The sequence below is a fragment of the Astatotilapia calliptera genome, chromosome 11 (assembly GCF_900246225.1).
Source record: "Astatotilapia calliptera chromosome 11, fAstCal1.2, whole genome shotgun sequence".
NCBI lineage: Eukaryota > Metazoa > Chordata > Actinopteri > Cichliformes > Cichlidae > Astatotilapia > Astatotilapia calliptera.
The window spans coordinates 10,838,307-10,859,089 of NC_039312.1; the positions used below are offsets into that span (position 1 = coordinate 10,838,307).

The 20,783-nt window shown below is 40.2% G+C and overlaps 2 protein-coding genes across 4 annotated transcripts in view; both read left to right on the forward strand.

The window, feature by feature from the left end:
• Positions 1-422: 422 nt before the first annotated feature.
• On the forward strand, positions 423-5,971 carry eomesb (eomesodermin homolog b). Its single transcript, XM_026185046.1, has 7 exons — positions 423-685; positions 1,938-2,599; positions 2,767-2,921; positions 3,306-3,427; positions 3,935-4,093; positions 4,445-4,506; positions 4,662-5,971. Exons 2-7 carry the CDS (start codon positions 2,070-2,072, stop codon positions 5,443-5,445), a joined length of 1,812 nt encoding a protein of 603 aa, XP_026040831.1. The 5' UTR covers positions 423-685; positions 1,938-2,069; the 3' UTR covers positions 5,446-5,971.
• A 640-nt stretch (positions 5,972-6,611) lies between these two features.
• The window catches only part of LOC113032822 (ankyrin repeat and IBR domain-containing protein 1), a 35,686-nt gene continuing 21,514 nt past the window's right edge, over positions 6,612-20,783 (forward strand). Inside the window, exons 1-7 of one of the 3 annotated variants that reach the window (XM_026185961.1) lie at positions 6,612-6,771; positions 8,725-9,010; positions 9,801-10,101; positions 11,371-11,553; positions 12,294-12,411; positions 17,834-18,042; positions 20,722-20,783. The exon at positions 20,722-20,783 is cut by the window's right edge and continues 27 nt beyond it. In XM_026185961.1, coding sequence (XP_026041746.1) covers positions 8,823-9,010; positions 9,801-10,101; positions 11,371-11,553; positions 12,294-12,411; positions 17,834-18,042; positions 20,722-20,783 — 1,061 coding nt within the window. In that variant the 5' untranslated portion in view covers positions 6,612-6,771; positions 8,725-8,822. The other 2 variants (XM_026185962.1, XM_026185963.1) reach the window with 2 other exon arrangements.

The following is a 20,783-nucleotide window of genomic DNA, read 5'->3' on the forward strand; positions in this document are numbered from 1 at the left end:
TTCTTTATACTCTGACATGTTTCATATACCACTGCTGGTTAAAACGTGGACTGCCCGGTTTCCTGAGTTTACTTTTACTCACTTTTCTTGGGTGTTGCTAATTTCATGTATCTCTCATCTAAAACTTCAGTGTGGTATGTTGACAAAGACTCCAAATCCCTTCATAGACAACAACTTTCACAATCAGTCACCTTATTACCTATATGACTGTCTAACACACTCAGGTTGCCATAAGCCCAGCACAACTGACTTTGCCCTGTTATTTTATTCTGCTGATGTCTTTGTTTAAGATTAGAAGATGGGAGCAATTCACGGCTGGATTTGGAAGCAGCTTCGCTTTTACACACCTTGGCTGTGATGCTGAGGATCCCCTGCCCCTCCCCTGGTGATCGGAGGGAGATCTGATAAAAGAGGCTGCTGTCTGCGCGTCATGGCCACAAGGAGAGAGCAGCGGTGAAAGCGGGACTGCGTCTCTGCGCTCCGATCAGTCCGCCTCCGCATGGCTCCGGTTTTATTATAAACTCTGCTGCCTTATTATTATTATTTTTCCGGACACAAACGCAGCATGATGCCGTTTGCTGTTTACAGCTTCACCGGTTATCTGTGCTGATTTTGTCTTAAGTTTTTAATACTTTCTTGTCTTGAAGCTTTTTAATTAGAAACACCGGAGGACCCTGGAGGCTTGGTAAGTTTGCAAATACAATTATATATATTTTCAAATGCAACTAATACATTTGCAGAATTTATTATTATTTATTATGATGATAAAGCTTTATTTTACATTTAAAAGTGCAATAAATGCAACAAACAACTTGTTTATTCAGCCTGCAACGAATTAACCCACAGTAAATAAGTTTCTAGTGTCTGGTTTATTTGCATTTCTTCTCCCACCCACCTCTGTATTAATATCGTTTAATTCCGGTTCTTTTGGTTTCTCACATCCGACTGTCTGATCCAAGAAGCATCACAGGTTTCTTCAAACGGAAAAATAATTGGCTATTTTTCTTTTTCACGTCGGCCATCCCGTTGGGACACAACCTCATTCGAACTGAATGCATGCAAATCCATTACCTCTGAATACTGATAGTATTATTTATTTACACGTAAAATGAATCTTCACGATTTAACTGCTATTATTAGTGTTATTACTCCTCTGAGAAGTAGGCCTACATTAAAAACAATAAAATAAACATGCATACATTTTTGTTCAAATTATTTGTTTTTGTTGGACAGCATTAAATTGAATAAATATTCGTTTCCATCGGAATATATTTAGGTCGGACAAATCTGCAATTTTATTTAGTTTTGATACTGAAAACGCTACGACTTTCAAAACTCGCGGGCGAGTTTCACGTCTACCCCCGTAAATCTGTGCATTGCTTCACGTTTGTCATATGATTTACAAGAAATTGGCTCTTACCTCGAAGCGAGTCCCAGCGAGCTTGTTAATATCGCTCCAGTATTTCCAATAACTGTAAATCCTGAGCTACTCAGTTGCACTTATATCATTTTCTTTTAATTATTATAGCCGAACTATTGAACTTGTGAATACAGTATATCATCAAAGAGCAAATAAAATCTAATAAAACGTGTAGTATATGAGCCGCACTGGAACGCATTTAGGGCTAATTGATTAGCTAATCGTGTTTTTAAAACAGCGGAGGAAAAAGTAAGAGGGGGGAAATGGCAACAAAAAAGAGCCTTGTTTTCAGTAAAGTTACTATTTTTGGGGAGACCACGACAACTGAAATCCAGCACTTTAAGACTGACTTCACATACTTCACAACCACACCCTGGTACGCCCACAAATATCTCCGGTGATATGGAGGTCATTTCCTGCAACCGTCTCACTGTGTATGCGACTTGACAGCTTGAGATGTGTATTAGGGACAACTTCAGGTCTTTTTGTAACCACTGTTTGCTTCTGTCTGTCTCAGTCATTCAGAATCCAGTGGATGTTTGCAGGGGAGCCTGTTTTTAGGAGCAGACACCTGAAAGGAAAAGAAGGGAAGGTGACATCCCTGATAGAGAGCAACATCAGCTGAGCCCAAACCAAGAGAAAAGCAAAGATGCTCGGGAGTGAAGGGGAGAGCAGTTCATATTCTTCTTCCAAAGACACGGCAGATGAGAGGCGCAAGTCTCCGGCTGTGGAGGGGGATGATCCGGTTGTTAGCAACAGGTACACGGAGCACGGGATGAGTGCTGACCGGTACTATATCCCATCCGCTATTTCTAAGCAAAGTCCCGAAGCAGCCAGTCATTGCTCTTTTATCCCCTACACCCCCAGCGGGGCGGTTTACACCCCGTCCAGTGCTGGAAGGTATCCCTCATCACTGCACCTGGGCTCCGTGTTGCAACCGGCCGGATTCCCTCCCTCAGCCCCCGGGCGCAGTCACATTAGTCCCACTTACCAGCTCGGACAGAGTCCCGGCTGCATCTACCCTCCATACACCAGCTCGGGCTCCGCTCTCGGTAACATGGCTCTACCCCCCGCCACCACCGGCCCGGGGGTGAGGTCCCAGGTTTATCTCTGCAACCGACCTCTATGGCTCAAGTTCCACCGACACCAGACAGAGATGATCATCACCAAGCAGGGCAGGTGAGATGGCAGGAAAAGTGTGCAAAGTTAGAGCCGAAGCTTTTCCCTTTAATTTCCTTTAACTGTCTGTCACTTTCTCTTATGTTCTTTTTCTTCTTCTTCTTTATTAGCAAAATATTTATTTTAATGTTCTGTTTCTTTGAATCCTCCCTCTCTGTTTTTTGCAGACGGATGTTCCCTTTCCTCAGCTTTAACATAGCTGGTCTCAGTGTGACAGCGCATTATAACGTGTTTGTGGAAGTGGTGCTTGCGGATCCAAACCACTGGAGATTTCAGGGGGGAAAGTGGGTCACCTGTGGGAAAGCGGACAACAGCAGCCAAGGTACCGAAAAGGGTACATAGTGCCTATTTTCTTTCTTTCTTTTTCTTTTTCTTTTTTTTTAAAGAAATATATTTTAAACTGAGTTGAATTCAACATTTCCCCTGCGATTTAAAAGCAAAATTCACCCGGATTTAAGACAATTTCATCCCCCAAAAGACTTTTTTTTTCTGTTTAAAAACAAACAACAACAAAAAAGACAAACAAAGAAAAAGAAATTCGCTTATTTTATAGCCTAAGCCTAACTTCTCAACTAGGCCATGGAGCAAAAAATGGGTTCCCCAGCTTTTCCTAATGGAAAGTCCCATGTTTTCAGTAGAATTTTGTGTAATTTGTTTTGGAAATCTTGAGTTTAAATATTGGAAAATGTATTTCTCTTTATTTAAGGGAACAAAATCTATATCCACCCGGAGTCCCCAAACACAGGGGCTCACTGGATGAGACAAGAAATCTCCTTCAGTAAACTGAAACTCACAAACAACAAAGGGACGAGCCACAATACTTCACAGGTACTAAACTCAAAGCTGAAAATAACTAAAGGCCTGTAACCCTCAAAATAGGTTGCAAATGGCAAAACATTTTCCATTACACCAAACCTTCATTCAGTTGTTGTTTTCAATATAGATTAGTCTGTTTAATATAAACTGTAGTGATGTACTTTTACTATATTTTGTTTATTGGCACCTTGATAATTAATGTGGCACAATGAAAGCGTTTTGTATTCGGACTAATTCAGACTTGAAGAGCTAACTATATTGTTTGTTTTATTTTTTTAATTTGTGCTAGGAAGGAAATTAGTTTAGATATTTTTGTGTCTATGCAAAGATGATGTGATGAAATTAAACTACAGTAGTGCAAAAATAATGCTTAAGTCATATAATTGCAGGACACAAAGTTATTCACTGAAGCTTTTATAGATTAGAATTTTTTTTTGTGAATAGCGGTGACGTTGGAAATTATAGAGTGCTTTAATTTTTTTTTCAAAATTAGCATTATTTTTTTTTTTTACGCAATAGATGATTGTTCTGCAATCCCTGCATAAGTACCAGCCAAGGCTGCACATTGTGGAGGTGACAGAGGATGGAGTGGAAGACCTTAACAGTGACCTTAAGACCCAGTGCTTTACTTTTCCAGAGACTCAGTTTATAGCAGTGACTGCCTACCAGAACACGGATGTAAGTGTGGAAAAACTCCGGCCTCCCTTGGTGGTTGTTGTTTTTTGTTTTTGTTTTTTTTTTAAATTTTATTTTAGATATAAGCTCCCATTAATAGGTCCTCAGAGCCGTATGCATGCATTATATTTAATTATTTACATACTGCATATTATAGCTTTTTAATCAGTTTAGAATTCCCATTTATTAAAACTTGTTCAGTTGGCATGGGAAGCCATTTCTAACTTTAATCAGCCACAGTTTTCCAAAGCAAACTAAACATGAGGTCTATAGCTACACAAGCATGATGCTCCTTTATTCTTTGCTTTTCCAAATCTAAAATGTAGCTTAACCTTCGGCTGTGCCTTGTTTTAGATCACGCAGCTGAAAATTGATCACAACCCTTTTGCCAAAGGATTCAGAGACAATTATGATTCGTGAGTATTTTCTATGCGCTTACATTGCTGTGCATCTCTTTCAAAGCAAACAAATACATCATACTGTGGCTACACCAACTAATTGTGAAAGAACTTTCACATTGAACTGTCTTGACCTCATGTCTTATAAGTACATTTATTTATTAAATTTTTAGGATGTACACAGCTCCAGAGAATGACCGCCTTACACCGTCTCCTACGGACTCTCCCCGTGCCCACCAGATTGTCCCTGGCACCCGCTACGCGATGCAGCCCCTCTTCCAGGATCAGTTTGTCAACAACCTTCCTCAGAATCGCTTCTACAACAGTGAGAGAGCTGTACCGCAGACTAACAGCCTCCTCTCGCCTCAGTCAGAAGACGCAGCTTCGCAGAGGTGGTTTGTCACCTCAGTGCAGCAAGGGGGAAGTAGCAGTGGCACCACCAACAAGCTAGATCTGACACCCTATGAGGGAGAATATTCAAGTTCCCTGCTTCCTTATGGTATCAAATCACTGCCCATGCCTACTTCTCACGCTCTTAGCTACTACCCAGACTCCCCATTTACTACAATGTCTGCAGGGTGGGGGTCTAGAGCAGCATACCAAAGAAAAGTCACATCCAGTCTGCCTTGGTCCCCCAGACCCAGCCCCACTGCCAGTTTCCCAGAAGACTCAGAAAAGGTTAAAGCACAGATGGAAGAGGAGGTGAATGGTAGCGGAGCCCTGATCAGCTCCTGGACAGACCCACAACCATCAGCTCTTTCCTTAGACAAGACCAATTCCTATTCTCTGGGCTGCAAAAGAAGGCGTGTGTCTCTCAATGGTCCAAGCACGGAGGACTCCTCCAGCAACACCAAGTGTGAGGACTTGGTCTCTGTTCCCACCAACAATGGCTACAGCAAGGAAGCCCCCCCATCCAAAAGCATGGCAGCTTACTATCCATTTTACACAAACCCTTAAACGTTTGTTTGGTCTTCATCTGCTACCATGAATGAGAAATATTGTTTTAGCATTTTTTTTGTTGTTGTTGTTTTTGTTATATGAAGACCCTTATTTTGTGTTGGCAGTGATAAATGTCTTTTTGTTTCTTTTGTGGCAAGACAGAAAATGATGAAGAAAAATTATGGCATTACAAGAAATGCACGTGGTACGATGAGCGTCTCCGTCTTAAGGCTTTTTGTTTGTTCCCAAACCATATATATATTTTTAACTCCCCTTTTATTGAACTGAAATTTACAAAGTGCCAAAGCATTCGTTTAAGGTGCCCTGTTTTTTTTTTTGTTTGTTTTTTAAAGTGTGTTACATTTCATTGTTGCATACATTTATGTATCTACCCTTACACTGAGATTAAGCTATGTGTTTACAGATTATATATTGAAGGCCTGTTCATATGAAATGTGTGCATTCTTAAATATATGAGAACAATATGCTGTATATACCTTAAATGCAAAGTTCAACTATTTGATAATAAAAGGCACACATGTTATGTTGAGTTTCGATGTGGTTATTTCAAGTGAGTGGAGACTGCTAAGCCTCTGCTTAAATACAGTGTACTGTGCATTTAGTATTTGTTTGGTGTAGGTTGTGAATGCAACTGAGAAATACTTTCTGCAATTACTCACGAGGCGTGTGTAGGAGATGAAAAATGAAGAACGGCGCCACTCAGCAGTGTGATTTTTCTGTGGACTTTGGCGCACTCTAGTGGTCTTTTTCTGTAATGGCGGCTATTACAAATGATTAGCCTGTTGAGTTGAACGTCTACTCCATCCCATGTTCACTCCAGAGAAGCCTAAAGCAGAAGTGTTTATAGATTTACCCGTTTTAGAAAGATTTCAGGTATTTTTCCGTTAGTGTAAGCGCGTACGCCGTACTTATCTTACCTATTTCCGCTTCAGATATGATGCCCGGCTTTATGAAGGTGTAAATAGCTGTAGTTTCTAAGGGTAAAAAAAACAAAAACAAACTAAACTAAACTAAAAAAAACATGCACTTGGTTGAAATTAATGTTAAAGCAAAGCTTAGGCTTTGAAAAATAAGCCGGCCACGTCTTTCTCGCCTGTTTTAGGGGGTTGTTTTAGGGGGTTGTTTTGAAACCTGGCAACCCGACTAGTATCCAGCAGGAGCCACCAGAGTCAACGGAGAGTTGACTGGGGCAACAGCACAGCGCATAGCTCACATTGTTTATACAGGTTTGCCCCACATAACGAGAAAACTCTTTGCTTTACCCTTTGCGACTGACAATTCACTCACAAGGCCAGGTGTACAACAGCAAGATGTACAATCAGTGTAAGTCGAAATACTTGTTATTCATTGTTTACGGAGTTTTTCAACTGTACTTGCTACCGTCAAGTTGGCTAGCATTGAGATTAGCACGCTAGCTCAGCCAGCCTCTAGCGTGTACACTGACGTTGGTCAACGCAGATGCTAGCGTCATGAGGTTTTTTGTTTTTGAATATTATATAGCTAGCAAAGCAGCAGAGTGTTTTGTCAGTACCAGTGGCATTATCGACAAAAGGAATGGTTTGCAGCTAACGTTTTCTAAGGTTGGTTGTCGGCAGATTGGTTTTATTTTTAACCAGCAGTGGAACAAAGCGTTATCGGGGTCTGTTCATTAACACAACATGACACGCTGTCGTCGATTTTCTGCTAGCGAAAATGGTAAACACCGCACGACGTGGATACAGGCCTGCATGAAGTAGTTTAGTGACAAGTGGCGGCTACGTGGAATAACGTTTTTATTTTTCTCATGTTAACGCTAGCTGTTGCTGTGAGCTTTAGTTAGATGTGGTTGGTTGAAGCTGTAACGGGGGAGTGTCGTTGACTGTTGTAAGATAGGTTAATGCTGTAGTTATTCATTTAGAGAGCAAGCTCGTTGAGTAATATGTGTTACAAACTATGAGATTATATAACTGTTCAAAGATCAGGTGTTTTTCTTTCTTGCTTTTTTTGTATGCCAAGGTGGTATACTGTTTGTCTTGCTTTGTGATGGTGTCTGGCCACTGGGGTAATCACATGGCACACGCCTGATCTAAGGTGGTGTTCACTTCCACTGGCTGGTCTGTTTACATGATGGATAGCGTTATTTAAATGTACGACAATAATCGCAGGGGATGATTTCACATGTTAAAATGGTCGATATTAGCACACGTAAATGTAGACAGTATTTACCAACTGAATAAATGATAAATCATTCATATATGTAATACTTGTTTATTTTCCACCTGCCTCCATTCTACCAATCTTACTAAAGAGTGAAAACACGTCTGTGCCATATTGCTATTCTAATTGATGAATAGATAACCACGTCATAACTTTGGTATTCGTTTTGTTACAGTTAATAACACACTTTCCCAGAAGACTACCAAAGGTCTCACTCTTATCTTCCTTACTTAGTTTAAAGATTGACTGATTAGAACAGTGTGTCAGACCTGTCCACGGTCTTGACTCTGTTTATATAACAGCGCAAATAGTTAGCTGTCTTCAGTTACTTACTAACCTATGGAATGCTTGGTATTAATGGGAGATGGGGATTTTCGGTGAGTATTCATTCCTTCCATTGCACACATAACTTGTCTCCACCAGTGAGAATTTTGTTATTGGGAAATTGAATGCGTGTTATTATAAAAACAAATTATGCTGTGTCCTGTGTTCGGTCTGCTGCCGCTTACTAAAAATACATAAAGGTATCACATTGCCCTGACGGTCGTGACCATATGGTGCCCTGGTGGAAGCGGAAAGCGGACTTGCTGTGTGCTATTCTTCAGTTGAGGATATCTTGCTTCATAATGAGCCCTGGCCTCAGTGGGATGAGTAGCTTTGGCACAGTGAAGCGGAAACTCCTGGTGATGCCAGAGGAAGCCTTGTCCATCTCTGTGTGGGCTTTGTCCTCACTATGTTTAGGTATTCAAAAAAATATATAAATAAATTCAAAAAAATAAAAAGAGAAACAGGGAGCTGGTTTACAGTGCAGTGGTGATGCTGACGCAGGAGCTTGTGGCAGAGCAGCCCGAGCACCCTTGAAGACTGAATTCTTGTTTTGTGACCAGAGGGAGTGGAAGTCAGCTGTACAAAACGAGGCAAAGTTGCTTTTCCTGAAACTGGTGAAAATATTTTTGATTTATTGGGATGATGTGGAAACTTGTATGACCGACAAACCTCTTGACCATTTTCTCGCTTGAAGAGCCTTGTTGGGCTCAGGCATAAAGACGTTTTACTCCCAATTTTTTGTCTTTTTATTAGGACATGCAGTATGCTGGCTTATTGGACTTGAACAGGTGGAAGACGACTTAAGAGGCTGCTGTCCCAGTCAGACCTTTGGACCCACGGTAGGGGACGAAATGGGGAACACAGCGACCAAGTTCCGTAAGGCTCTCATCAATGGAGATGAACTGCTGGCTTGCCAACTGTATGAGAGCAACCCACAGTTCAAGGAGGCTCTAGATCCCAACTCTACATATGGAGAGTCCTATCAGCACAACACTCCACTGCACTATGCTGCCCGGCACGCCATGACACGCCTACTCAGGTTAGGATATGGCCCAAATAAAAACAAATACGCAAGCAGACAGAATGTATACTTCATATTTTTGAGTGTTGTCAGTGAGGAAAAATTGTTATTCTGACAGGGCCTGATAATGATTGGGTCATAGATGGTTCTCAAGCTTTATGTCTAGTAACCCTTAACCTGACTTCTTCTCTTTTTTTATCACTCAATGGCAGCTTATTCCATCTTTTCACTTTTGCTGTATTTTAAAATTCAGTTTTTCTTTTTTCATGTTTTTTTTTTCTCTATATGTCTCTGTCCCATCTGTGTCTCTACATAGCCATCTGTTAGCAGCTCTCAGGAATGCAACATGCTGAGCTGGAATAGAATGACGTTCCAAGAGCTTCCTATCTGACAAGCTAACAGTGCAGACTGTGCTTGTTTTTATCCCACTCTGGCCTTACTCTTAAAAAAACAAGAACAGTAGTTTAAGTCATATAACTGGTTGTATAGCTATAATTCTAGTTTATGGTTTTCACAAAAGCAATGAAATGTTGAAATCTAAACTATTTTGGGAAGGAATTGACCTGCGTTGCAGTATACAGCTCTCCTTTTTTAGAATATTGTGCAGTTAAAATGCTGTAAAATATTCAGTTACACGAAAAGCTACATGCACTATGCATAACTCGTGTTTTTTTATCTTAAAAAAAAAATCATGTTTACGTTCTGAATCAGCACTGATGTCATAAGAATTTGCAGTCTGTTGACAGTATCCCACAAAAGACAACGCATTACAATTTAACCATCTTGTCATGTTGTTATTCTCTTTTAGGTCTTTTCTCCTAAGCAAAGATGGCAATCCTAACAAGCGCAACGTGCACAATGAGACATCTCTGCACCTTCTCTGCATGGGGCCTCAGATCCTGACTTCAGAGGGAGCTTTGCATCCCCGCATCTCAAGGCCATACGAAGACGAACAGCGACGAGGGGAATGCCTTCAGATCGTGCTAGCATGGACAGGAGCTAAGCTGGATCATGGAGAGTATGAAAGGGCTGATGTCAATGCCACTGACAACAAGAAAAACACTTGCCTACACTATGCTGCTGCCTCAGGCATGAAGACTTGTGTTGAGGTGAGATTATAACAAAAAGATATTGCAGATATTTTCTCTGGGCTAGTGTAAAATTTTCTTAAGTGTGAAATTTTTGGGGGGTTATGATCAAAGCCTCTGTAGCTGTAAACTGACCAGTTTCACTAAGACAAGGGCAGAGAGTATATGAGGGGAAGGATAATAAATGAGACCAGAGTAACTCTGATGCTCACACACATCATTCAGTGTCTGCTCTTTTGTGTAATGAATATTTGTAGAATAGATCCTCACGTGTGGCCTTGTCCTAGAGTCAATCTTGACCTTCGGTAGGGAACTGTAATTTGCATCTTCTCATTCGCCCTCGCTGGTGAGTTTTTGGAAGATGCTGTGGAACACGGTACAACTTAATTAATCTCCTGGACAGCTCACACCAGATATAACAGTCAAATAGATTACGCGTGACTTTATTGTTATTGCATGTAATAGAACAAAATTACAAATGCTGCTCTTAAAATGTGCTTCAGGAAAGGCAAGCAGCCAATAGTTGGGAAATCCCCAGAAAGAACTGCTGTACAGCTGGTACTAATTTTAAATGATCGCATTTCTGCACACTGTCATTTATTTAGATGACTCTTCATTATAGAAATATTATTGTTGCCTTCACTCTAATTTCCCCCCAGAATCCATGCAGTTTATTACAAAATGCAATTTGCACCATGTGCAGAACATAATGTCGAGGCTGGCGATGCAGACAGGTATGTTGTGACAGAAAAAGAGACACCCTACTTCCAGGGTGTCAAGAAATGCCATTCACAGACAGTTTAAAAAAGTAGACTCAAGCACAGAAATGACAGTTACCAACAGAAGCCACCACCCCCCAAAAGACACATTATTAACGTGTGTGTTTTTCTTGTACTGCTCTCAATATTACCTGAGCTCCTTTAATTGGCACTTGATCATCAAGACTTAGTGTGCCATACTCTACAAAGAACTTTGAAGTAAAGTGGATATAAGTGAACTCTTTTTCAGTTTTCTCGAGGTGGGTAAGTTGTTGCTATTTTTTTTTTTTTTTTTTTTTTACTGAAGTCATAATTGCAGTCTATATCAAAATAACTGTAATTACTGTTTCATGCCTTAATTGTGGATACTTTCCTCTGATTACTGTTACAGGGTGAGTGGTACTCCACTGTGCAAGTAAGCACAGGTGTTTGGAACTACATATATAGTCAGCGAGCTTTAGTATCTGTTCTTGAATGCACGATGTGTGCCATTGTTCAATGCCAGATATTCCTCTTGTTTCTTCGTGCTCAGATGCTGGTGCAGAGAGAAGCGGACTTGTTTGCGGAGAATGAAAACCGCGAGACTCCATGTGACTCTGCAGAGAAGCAGCACCACAAGGAGTTGGCCCTGCGCCTGGAGTCGCAGATGGTCTTCTCTCTTGCCCCTGAGGCAGAGGGTATTGAGGCAGAATATGCAGCCCTAGATCGAAGAGAGGTACAGTATAACACACCAACAAGGAGTGGGTGTATAGCTTTCAGTTTATCACCCTCAGCTGGTGTGACTTAAAATGTTATTAGAACCAAACTTTAGTCCACAGCATGCTGTTTAAAAAAATCCCCCCAAAAAGTAATTTCACTGTTGTTGCTGTATTAGGTCAAACTGTTTTAAATGAGCTACCCTGGTCATCCTAGCCTGGCTGATCCCACACAGCTTCTGTATTGTTACACTTGATTCGTCCTTATAACCCTTTAGCTACATAAGTAAGGAATAGAAGCAACATATGATGGTAACTTTGCTCTTGGAAAAATCCACTAGTTGACTGTATTTCAGTGTTTACATTTTTGCAGGAGTTAGTCACATTCTTTACTTGAACTTGTTTTGGTTGGACACAAACAGACTCACAAATTACTCACACAAAACAGTCTAGCTTAAAACATGTGATCATCATCATTAGTTTTAGTTCTCTGGGTCTGGCTAAGTCCTGTGTCAGCAATCATTTATGTTTCAGGTGGTTGTAGTACTTATTTTCTCTTTATTTTCTCTTCCCCTTTTTTCACAATCTTTCTTTCCTACCATTATTTCACCCATCACCCTTTTCCCCAATCTCACCCACTGTTGTCCTCTTGTCTCTTTCTTTACCTTTCTCTGACAACCTGTCTTTTTTTCCCTTTTACTTCTTATCTTTGTCCTTACATTTCCTCTCTTATTATGTTCTTGTCAACCCTTTACTCTAGTTGTACGAGGGCCTGCGGCCACAGGATCTTCGGAAGCTGAAGGACATGCTGATAGTGGAGACAGCTGACATGCTACAAGCCCCTCTTTTCACTGCAGAAGCACTGCTACGTGCCCATGGTACTATTAAACAAACACAGTACTGGTTGTCCTTTCAATTATTTGGACTAGTAATATCCTGACAGCTTAATGGGTAAACATAGTAACATAGTAGTTAAACAAATGACATACATAGTTAAAGTATATGGACAAGGAAGCATTTGATACACTGGTTAGATTTAATTTAACACCACATAAAACACTTTTCAACACTTTTCAATATATATACACACACATCCATACATACACTTTAGTGGACGAGGTAAGTATACCCTTGGCCATGATTTGCATAATTGTTCACCTGTCTCAGATATTGGCTTATTAAAGTCTTTGACCGCTCTTCCATACAAATCCTGTCAGTTACAGAATGTTTAATCTAAGGTTTCTCTTACACACTGCCTGTTTTAAAATCCACACGACATTTCAGTGGGATTCAGACCAATAAGCAGGATCCTCTCAATAAGCAAGGCACGTCTGCATTGCAGTTCAGATTTTCCCTGCATCTTATTGTAAATGAACGCCTTTTGACACCAGTAGTAAGAAATGGCTGAAGACCCTTTGATGAAATGTTGTGGTATTTTTATTATACTTTTTATGTTGTTCTGTTTGGGTTTAATTTGCTGGAGCAAGGAGTCTGGTACAAATTGGCAGCTGTTTAATACAGTGGAATGACCGATCTTGAGAATAACTTCAAGACTTTTTTATGTCTTAGCAGACTTAGATATCTCCAGCCTTTTGCTGCAGACCTCAGACCTAAACATGACACCACACAATTTAATAGCTTGTAAGACCAAACCAAACAAGCTTAAAATAAGAAAAGCTTCTCCTGGTCACTCTCTAAGGAGGTTCTGTGTATCGGCACCTAATGTGAAACCCTGATTCTAATCTTGTGGCTGTGATGCTGTGAAAATGTGTAACGGTGCATTTTACATGGGGTTACCATGCTTTTTAAATGTAGAAATGACTACAAAATAGAAAATACAGAAAGTGTTTTTTGTATTTGGATAAGGGATTTATTTTCTATAAATATGCAGTACGCTGAAAGAATTGGACTTGTTCTGTTGTCACTGGAGAGAGCTTTTACATGATCTAAATGTAGTTTTAGTGAGCGTATTCATTTCAACAAACAATTTGAGAACAAACACTGCTTAATTAGGTTACTTAGGCTCGCGCCTGATTTACTGTAAATAAGATTAAATAATCCGCAGCGTGAACCATGGATTTTTATGTAAAATCCTTGGCACGTCTAATTTATTTTTATTACATTCTGTTATGTTTTTCCTAGAAATAGTAGTGTGCTGCAGAGAAAATATGCTTTCCTGAATTTGTCTTAATTACTTCACTCTTAACTTAGGCCTGGCCAAGTACTGAGTAAATATATCAGATTTTATTAGACTTGCAGTCTTAACCCACCAGTTTTCAAACTTGCTTCATTTACAGCTGGACACAAGATAGTGTGTTCAAGTGTTTCTGAAAGTTTTACTGATTTGAGGCTTTTGTAAATCGTTACTTCAGACAACTTGGCAAAAATGTTTGTGTATGACTTCACCACCTCATTTTTTAATTAAATGGGCTTAAGGGCTGTCTGTTGAGCTGTGTGCTACATATGAGACACACTTTTAAGAGCTCAGAGGCGGGAGATTGACCCCAGAATGGTGCTATATTTATTCAGTTTTATCATGGGACTGCTGAAACATTTCAGCATTTTGCATGTCCTGGAGAAGGGTTTTTGTACTCGCATGTCATTTCATTTCGAAAAAGCCTCATTTCCACAATTTGTAACAATCTCTTATCGTCTCCTCATTGCTCGTCTGCTGAACTGCTTGCTTTTCCATCTTTCTTTGTTCCTGACAATTTGTATTTCCCAACTAATTTTTGATATTTAAGACTAAATGTGAAGACTTCACTTTCAGACTCTATAATGGCTAAAGGCTTTAAGATAGGGCCATACACATTGATTAGTTTTAATTGAATGGAGCTAGATTGGGATGGGGGTTGTTACGACATTCATTATCTAAAGGAGGCCATTTAGAGCGTTAGTCATTTGATTGGTGGCAAACCTGTCTTGAGGCTGATAATGGCCTAATTGCACAGTTGACCTGGTCGTGTTCCTTATTTTAGGAGGGTAGACTATTTGGACTCGGGCACAGTCCACAAGTCATCCAATATTTATACTGAGAGCCTCTCAAATCTGTCCGTGTCCTGATGCGAGATTAAACAGCTATTCTAAAACAGAAAACCAGATGGCAGCAGGTCTTTGTTGTTGGCAGTTTAAAAGGCTTAAATGCTGGTGGCTACTGGACTATTTCTATTGAGAATCCACACAAATGTAAAATGAGATTCACTGAAATGCATTTTTTGTCCATGAAATTCAAACTTAAGTCTTGTTTTGACAGGTTAAATGGGAATTCATATATTCAGTATGTTATGTCTGTTTTAGGCCTAATCATAAAGTATTGTAAAAAAATGTAATCTTCAAACAGTCAGAAAATGTTTTTAATTGGCCCTGCTACATTGCGTACTTCTTATTTGTGTCTTGACAATAACTTGCGTGTTTATAGTTGCTAGTGAAAGGAAAAAAGTCTTTTCTTTATCTTCCATTTTGTGCTTCACAGAAAGTAGGTTCTGTGAATTGATATTGGACTCTGCGCTGTAGCTGGCAGGCTTTGAGCTCTTCAGAGCAGATCACCACATTTTTGGCAAGAGGAAAGGTTGTAGAATCTGTTTTCACACTAACAACAGCCGGCGCGATGATTAAACATCACTGTTCTCCTGATCTGGAATCGTTCTTCCCATTCTGTAAACCCGTCTACTTCCACCGTGAGTTTGCCTCATATTTTCTTGGGTGGTTTTTTAAAATTGTCAGCATTCACATTTCACTGCCACCAGCAACTGTGCAGGAGACACAACAATGCTGTGTATGGAGTGGAAAAACCTGAATTCTGCTGATAATGTCCTTAGTAACTTAAATAAAGATAGTAAACTAACTGCCTTCCCAAAGGGCAGGACATTCTGGATCACTATCATACTATAGTGAGCAGTTCCTGTCCCATCACCACTTGTGCTTTCAGTTGTTACTCTGGTCATAACACACCTGATTCCTGCATAAAGAAATACTCTTTCTGAAGCTTCTTTTTTCCTTAGATCGTCATTTTGTCTCTTTTACATCAACTTTATTTTATTCAAGCATCCCATCAGCACTTACTAAATGAACCAATACAGTGGGGCAAAAAAGTATTTAGTCAGCCACCGATTGTGCAAGTTCCCCCACTTAAAATGATGACAGAGGTCAGTAATTTGCACCAGAGGTACACTTCAACTGTGAGAGACAGAATGTGAAAAAAAAATCCATGAATCCACATGGTAGGATTTGTAAAGAATTTATTCGTAAATCAGGGTGGAAAATAAGTATTTGGTCACCTCAAACAAGGAAAATCTCTGGCTCTCACAGACCTGTAACGTCTTCTGTAAGAAGCTTTTCTGTCCCCCACTCGTTACCTGTATGAATGGCACTTGTTTGAACTCATCATCTGTATAAAAGACACCTGTCCACAGCCTCAAACAGTCAGACTCCAAACTCCGCCATGGCCAAGACCAAAGAGCTTTCGAAGGACACCAGGAAAAGTATTGTAGACCTGCACCAGACTGGGAAGAGTGAATCTACAATAGGCAAGCAGCTTGGTGTGAAAAAATCAACTGTGGGAGCAATCATCAGAAAATGGAAGACATACAAGACCACTGATAATCTCCCTCGATCTGGGGCTCCACGCAAGATCTCATCCCGTGGGGTCAAAATGATCATGAGAACGGTGAGCAAAGATCCCAGAACCACACGGGGGACCTGGTGAATGACCTGCAGAGAGCTGGGACCAAAGTAACAAAGGTCACCATCAGTAACACACTACAACGGCAGGGAATCAAATCCCGCAGTGCCAGACGTGTTCCGCTGCTGAAGCCAGTGCATGTCCAGGCCCGTCTGAAGTTTGCCAGAGAGCACATGGATGATACAGCAGAGGATTGGGAGAATGTCATGTGGTCAGATGAAACCAAAGTAGAACTTTTTGGTATAAACTCAACTCGTCGTGTTTGGAGGAAGCAGAATACTGAGTTGCATCCCAAGAACACCATACCTACTGTGAAGCATGGGGGTGGAAACATCATGCTATGGGGCTGTTTTTCTGCCAAGGGGACAGGACGACTGATCCGTGTTAAGGACAGAATGAATGGGGCCATGTATCGTGAGATTTTGAGCCAAAACCTCCTTCCATCAGTGAGAACTTTGAAGATGAAACGAGGCTGGGTCTTCCAACATGACAATGATCCAAAACACACCGCCCGGGCAATAAAGGAGTGGCTCCGTAAGAAGCATTTGAAAGTCCTGGAGTGGCCTAGCCAGTCTCCAGACCTCAACCCCATAGAAAATCTGTGGCGGGAGTTGAAAGTCCGTGTTGCTCGGCGACAGCCCCAAAACATCACTGCTCTCGAGAAGATCTGCATGGAGGAATGGGCCAAAATACCAGCTACTGTGTGTGCAAACCTGGTAAAGACCTATAGTAAACGTTTGACCTCTGTTATTGCCAACAAAGGTTATGTTACAAAGTATTGAGTTGTATTTTTGTTATTGACCAAATACTTATTTTCCACCCTGATTTACGAATAAATTCTTTACAAATCCTACCATGTGGATTCATGGATTTTTTTTTCACATTCTGTCTCTCACAGTTGAAGTGTACCTCTGGTGCAAATTACTGACCTCTGTCATCATTTTAGGTGGGGGAACTTGCACAATCGGTGGCTGACTAAATACTTTTTTGCCCCACTGTATGTGCTATACTGGAAATTAGACATTACATAAAGTGACGTATAATGCACTGGCAGTCAGTTATCGTAACTTTCTAAATTGTAGGTTATAAACTGTGAGCCTGTGGGACATCTCACCTTTCTGAAAAGAAACAATGTAATTTGCTCTTAGATCCTGAGCTATCCTGTGTCAGTGTCAGGAATAATTTATTACAAGTAATTAAGTTATCTCTGTTGTGTCACATGCATAAATGCACACAGCTTTTAGGAAGCTTGTGCATTGATTCTGCTGCTGTCTGATGCTTCAGTTATTTAAATAAACTCATGAAAAAAACTTTAAGAAATACGGCAGCAACCAATTAACTTCAGCACCTTGTTACAATTTTTTTTAAGCCACACACAAGGATCATCGTAAACTTTTTGTTAGACAACAGGTATCAAGTTATCTTATAAAAATGTGTGTCTGACTTCCAGTCCATCAGCACCTATTGCACTGCGTTGTTTCCCCTTTAAAAGTTCTCTGCATACCGACATCTGCACCTCCAGTCACTGGTCTGATCGTTCGGATCAAAACATCATGCCACAAGCAGAGTTTCATTCTCTAGGTAGTATATACTAAAATAAGATGTCTTTTTTGTGTCAGATTGGGACCGAGAGAAGCTCTTAGAAGCCTGGATGGCCAATGCGGCGGAGTGCTGCCAACGCTCAGGTGTGCAAATGCCCAACCCACCCCCAAGTGGTTGCAATGCTTGGGACACCTTACCTTCTCCCCGGACGCCTAGGACCACCCGCTCCTCCATCACTTCACCAGACCAAATCAGCCTCATGCCTGCTGATGAGGAGTCTTCTCTGGTAAGACAAGATGGCTCTTGTTTACTGCTACATCCTGAACTGATAAAGCTAGACAAATTAATTTATAAGGTGGATGTAACTAAATACGCTTTTTAAATCACTACATTAGGGTTGAAATCCACTTGCCATTTTTTTTTCTTTTTTTGCTGAAAACACTGTGACAGCTCTAGATTGATAAATGTAGGTCAGTAAATGGAGAAAAAAGTTTTAGCCATTGTTTAACTGTACTTATTGATAAAGAACGATCAAATGAAAAAGGATCACAGTCGGCCACAGCATGTTTTCCTGACTGATGCTCCTATAGCAGCAGGGGATAGCTTTAGGCACGGAGGTGCATAGATTAACTGGCAGCATTCCCATAAAATGTGTATAGCAGTGCATATTTAAATAAAATTCATGGAGTCCCAAGATTTTCTGAAGTGTTTCAGCTGAATTCTTTAAAATTTTATGATCACAGATGTCTTTCTGCATAATGATTCACTCTTTCCCAGTAAATATATGTTGCTAGAAGTCATTAGTATTCATGCCAGTGGTCTACCTTGCAAACATAAACAGAAGCAGGGCTTCCTTTTCTCATATGTCATCCAGTGTTTTGTCAGTTATCATGTAGGCAAGTCCTGAACAGTGTTGAGTTTTGTTATGCTATATAAAATATGCTAATTTAAGATACGACATCCTTCATGTTGCGCTTTCCTTCTTTATCAAACATGATTGACGGCTGCACATGTCGTATGTTATATTATGTTATATTACTGCTGTATGTTTGGGCACGTCTCACTAAAGATGTCATGTTATTGTTTTCACAGTTTTAACATTGTTACACGTAAGGGAGAGTGTTGACTCTCGTGCGACTGTTTTGTGGGGGTGGGTAGTCCGCAGTGATGCCACCACCAGGGGTTAGTTTTAAACTAATTAAAAATACTGGAAAGTTTTTTAAGCACTTACAGAAGGAGAGTGAATTGTGATCAACTGTAGCTGCTAGACACTTACAGTCTGCACTGAGATATAATGGGGGTGCATACATTTCGTAAGTAAAATAGTTTTGGTTTTCCCTCCTTTGGCCTTTTGGGTGAAAGGTTGAGGGAGGTAGTGGTAGTTCAGTCACTGTAGATAATTATTTTTTCAGCTTTCAACAACTACACCTCCCACAGCATTAAAGTGTGCTCTCTAAGCTTCATGAAAGGTGTATTTTCCACCAGTGTTTTTACAAAGCCTGCAGTGAGGGAAAGGAACCTTATTGCCCTCTTGCTGTGAAAGGAGCTGTAAACTCCCTGTTTAATTGCCCACCTGTTATCCTGATCTAGTCTGGCATTTCCCGTAATTATAAAAAGTGTTTGGAAATTGACTTTTTTGTGAGCAAAAAGTAATATGTCCTGGACCAAAACAAAGTTTACTAGGCATCTAGCCTTTATCTCATTTATTGCTGACAGCAACTCATTTTGTTTACTGCTCGCTATTGGAGACTGACAATGCTTTATAAAAATCAGGGTTTGTGAGGTCAGCAAGGTCGGTTAGCTTGGGTTTAGACTTTATTCTGGAATAGTTTGCAAAATTGGGAATTGAGATGGCAGTGCAGTGTGAGAAATGCATACTGCAGACTTTTTTTTAAATATATAACTTTATGAAGCTTCTTTGGAAGAAAATGCTGTTTTCTTGGTTGTTAAATTTATTTCAAATTTGTAGTAATGATTTTTAAACCAAAATGATGGTACCTGGAGGGAGAATCAGATAGTTTTTGACAGTTTCTGAAAAGTATAAAGACATATCTTTTTGGATGAATGAATATATCCATTGGCGATGTGTGTTGATGGATAATAGCTAAAGCTGACACACTTTATTAATCTATAAATCAAGGCTGTCAGCTTCAGTTGCTCTCTATCAGGGGTTTACTTAAAACACCAAAACACTCTGGATTGAAACATCAAAGATATGAACATGTCAGACAAATGTCTGAGGGTATCTTAAGTTGTGCATCTGAAAAGGCGTAATTGAACTGCCCTGTGTCAATCGACTGAGTGTACTCAAAGGCCCGTTTAAAGGTTAGAGTTGATTATCACATTCTGCTCTTTCACAGATCAATACCTGCTTTGTTGAAGTACACTGCCTTCTTTATGTCTTGTGAGGATCAGTCTTTCACTGTAACAAGGCCTGTGTATTTGACTGTGTGTCAAATACACTCTTTGTTTGTGATTCAACTTTCTGTGGGTATCTGAAAAATAAATCTAATAATAGAAATGGGAATGAGCCACATGCTTAGCAGAGGTCATAACATTGGCACAGTGGCTTTTCATAAACTACTTCGGGCTACTGTTGTGTATAATTGTACACATTGACATATCAACTCAATAACTTCTCCACCTCTGACATGTCGTCTCACATTAAAATCGCCCTCACATCACAATATTTGGAGAACATTCCCAAGCCAGGACATTCTCAAACTCTGGCATTTCAAGCAAAAAATAGAAAAACTCAGTGACTTTTTCAAAGACTGTAAACAGTGGCACGGTTATGTAACAGAACAAAACAGGACTATAACACAAGGACCTTTTGAAGTTATACCAGATTTACTTATTTTGTTATTGATTAAAACTGACTTAATTTGTTCAAAAAATTAAAAGAGTTTAAATAGAGTGTATCTTGTTGATGCTAATATTGTGGTTTGATATTTACGTCTCACAGTGTGGTATCTGCATCTCTTCCCTCTCCGTCTTTGAAGAACCTGTTGACATGCCCTGTGGCCA

Coding starts and splice junctions, on each gene's coding strand:
- eomesb (XM_026185046.1), top strand. CDS start 2,070: ATGCTCGGGAGTGAAGGGGAGAGCAGTTCATATTCTTCTTCCAAAGAC. Junction 4,094..4,444: donor CTGCCTACCAGAACACGGAT/GTAAGTGTGGAA, acceptor GCCTTGTTTTAG/ATCACGCAGCTGAAAATTGA. Junction 4,507..4,661: donor TTCAGAGACAATTATGATTC/GTGAGTATTTTC, acceptor TTAAATTTTTAG/GATGTACACAGCTCCAGAGA.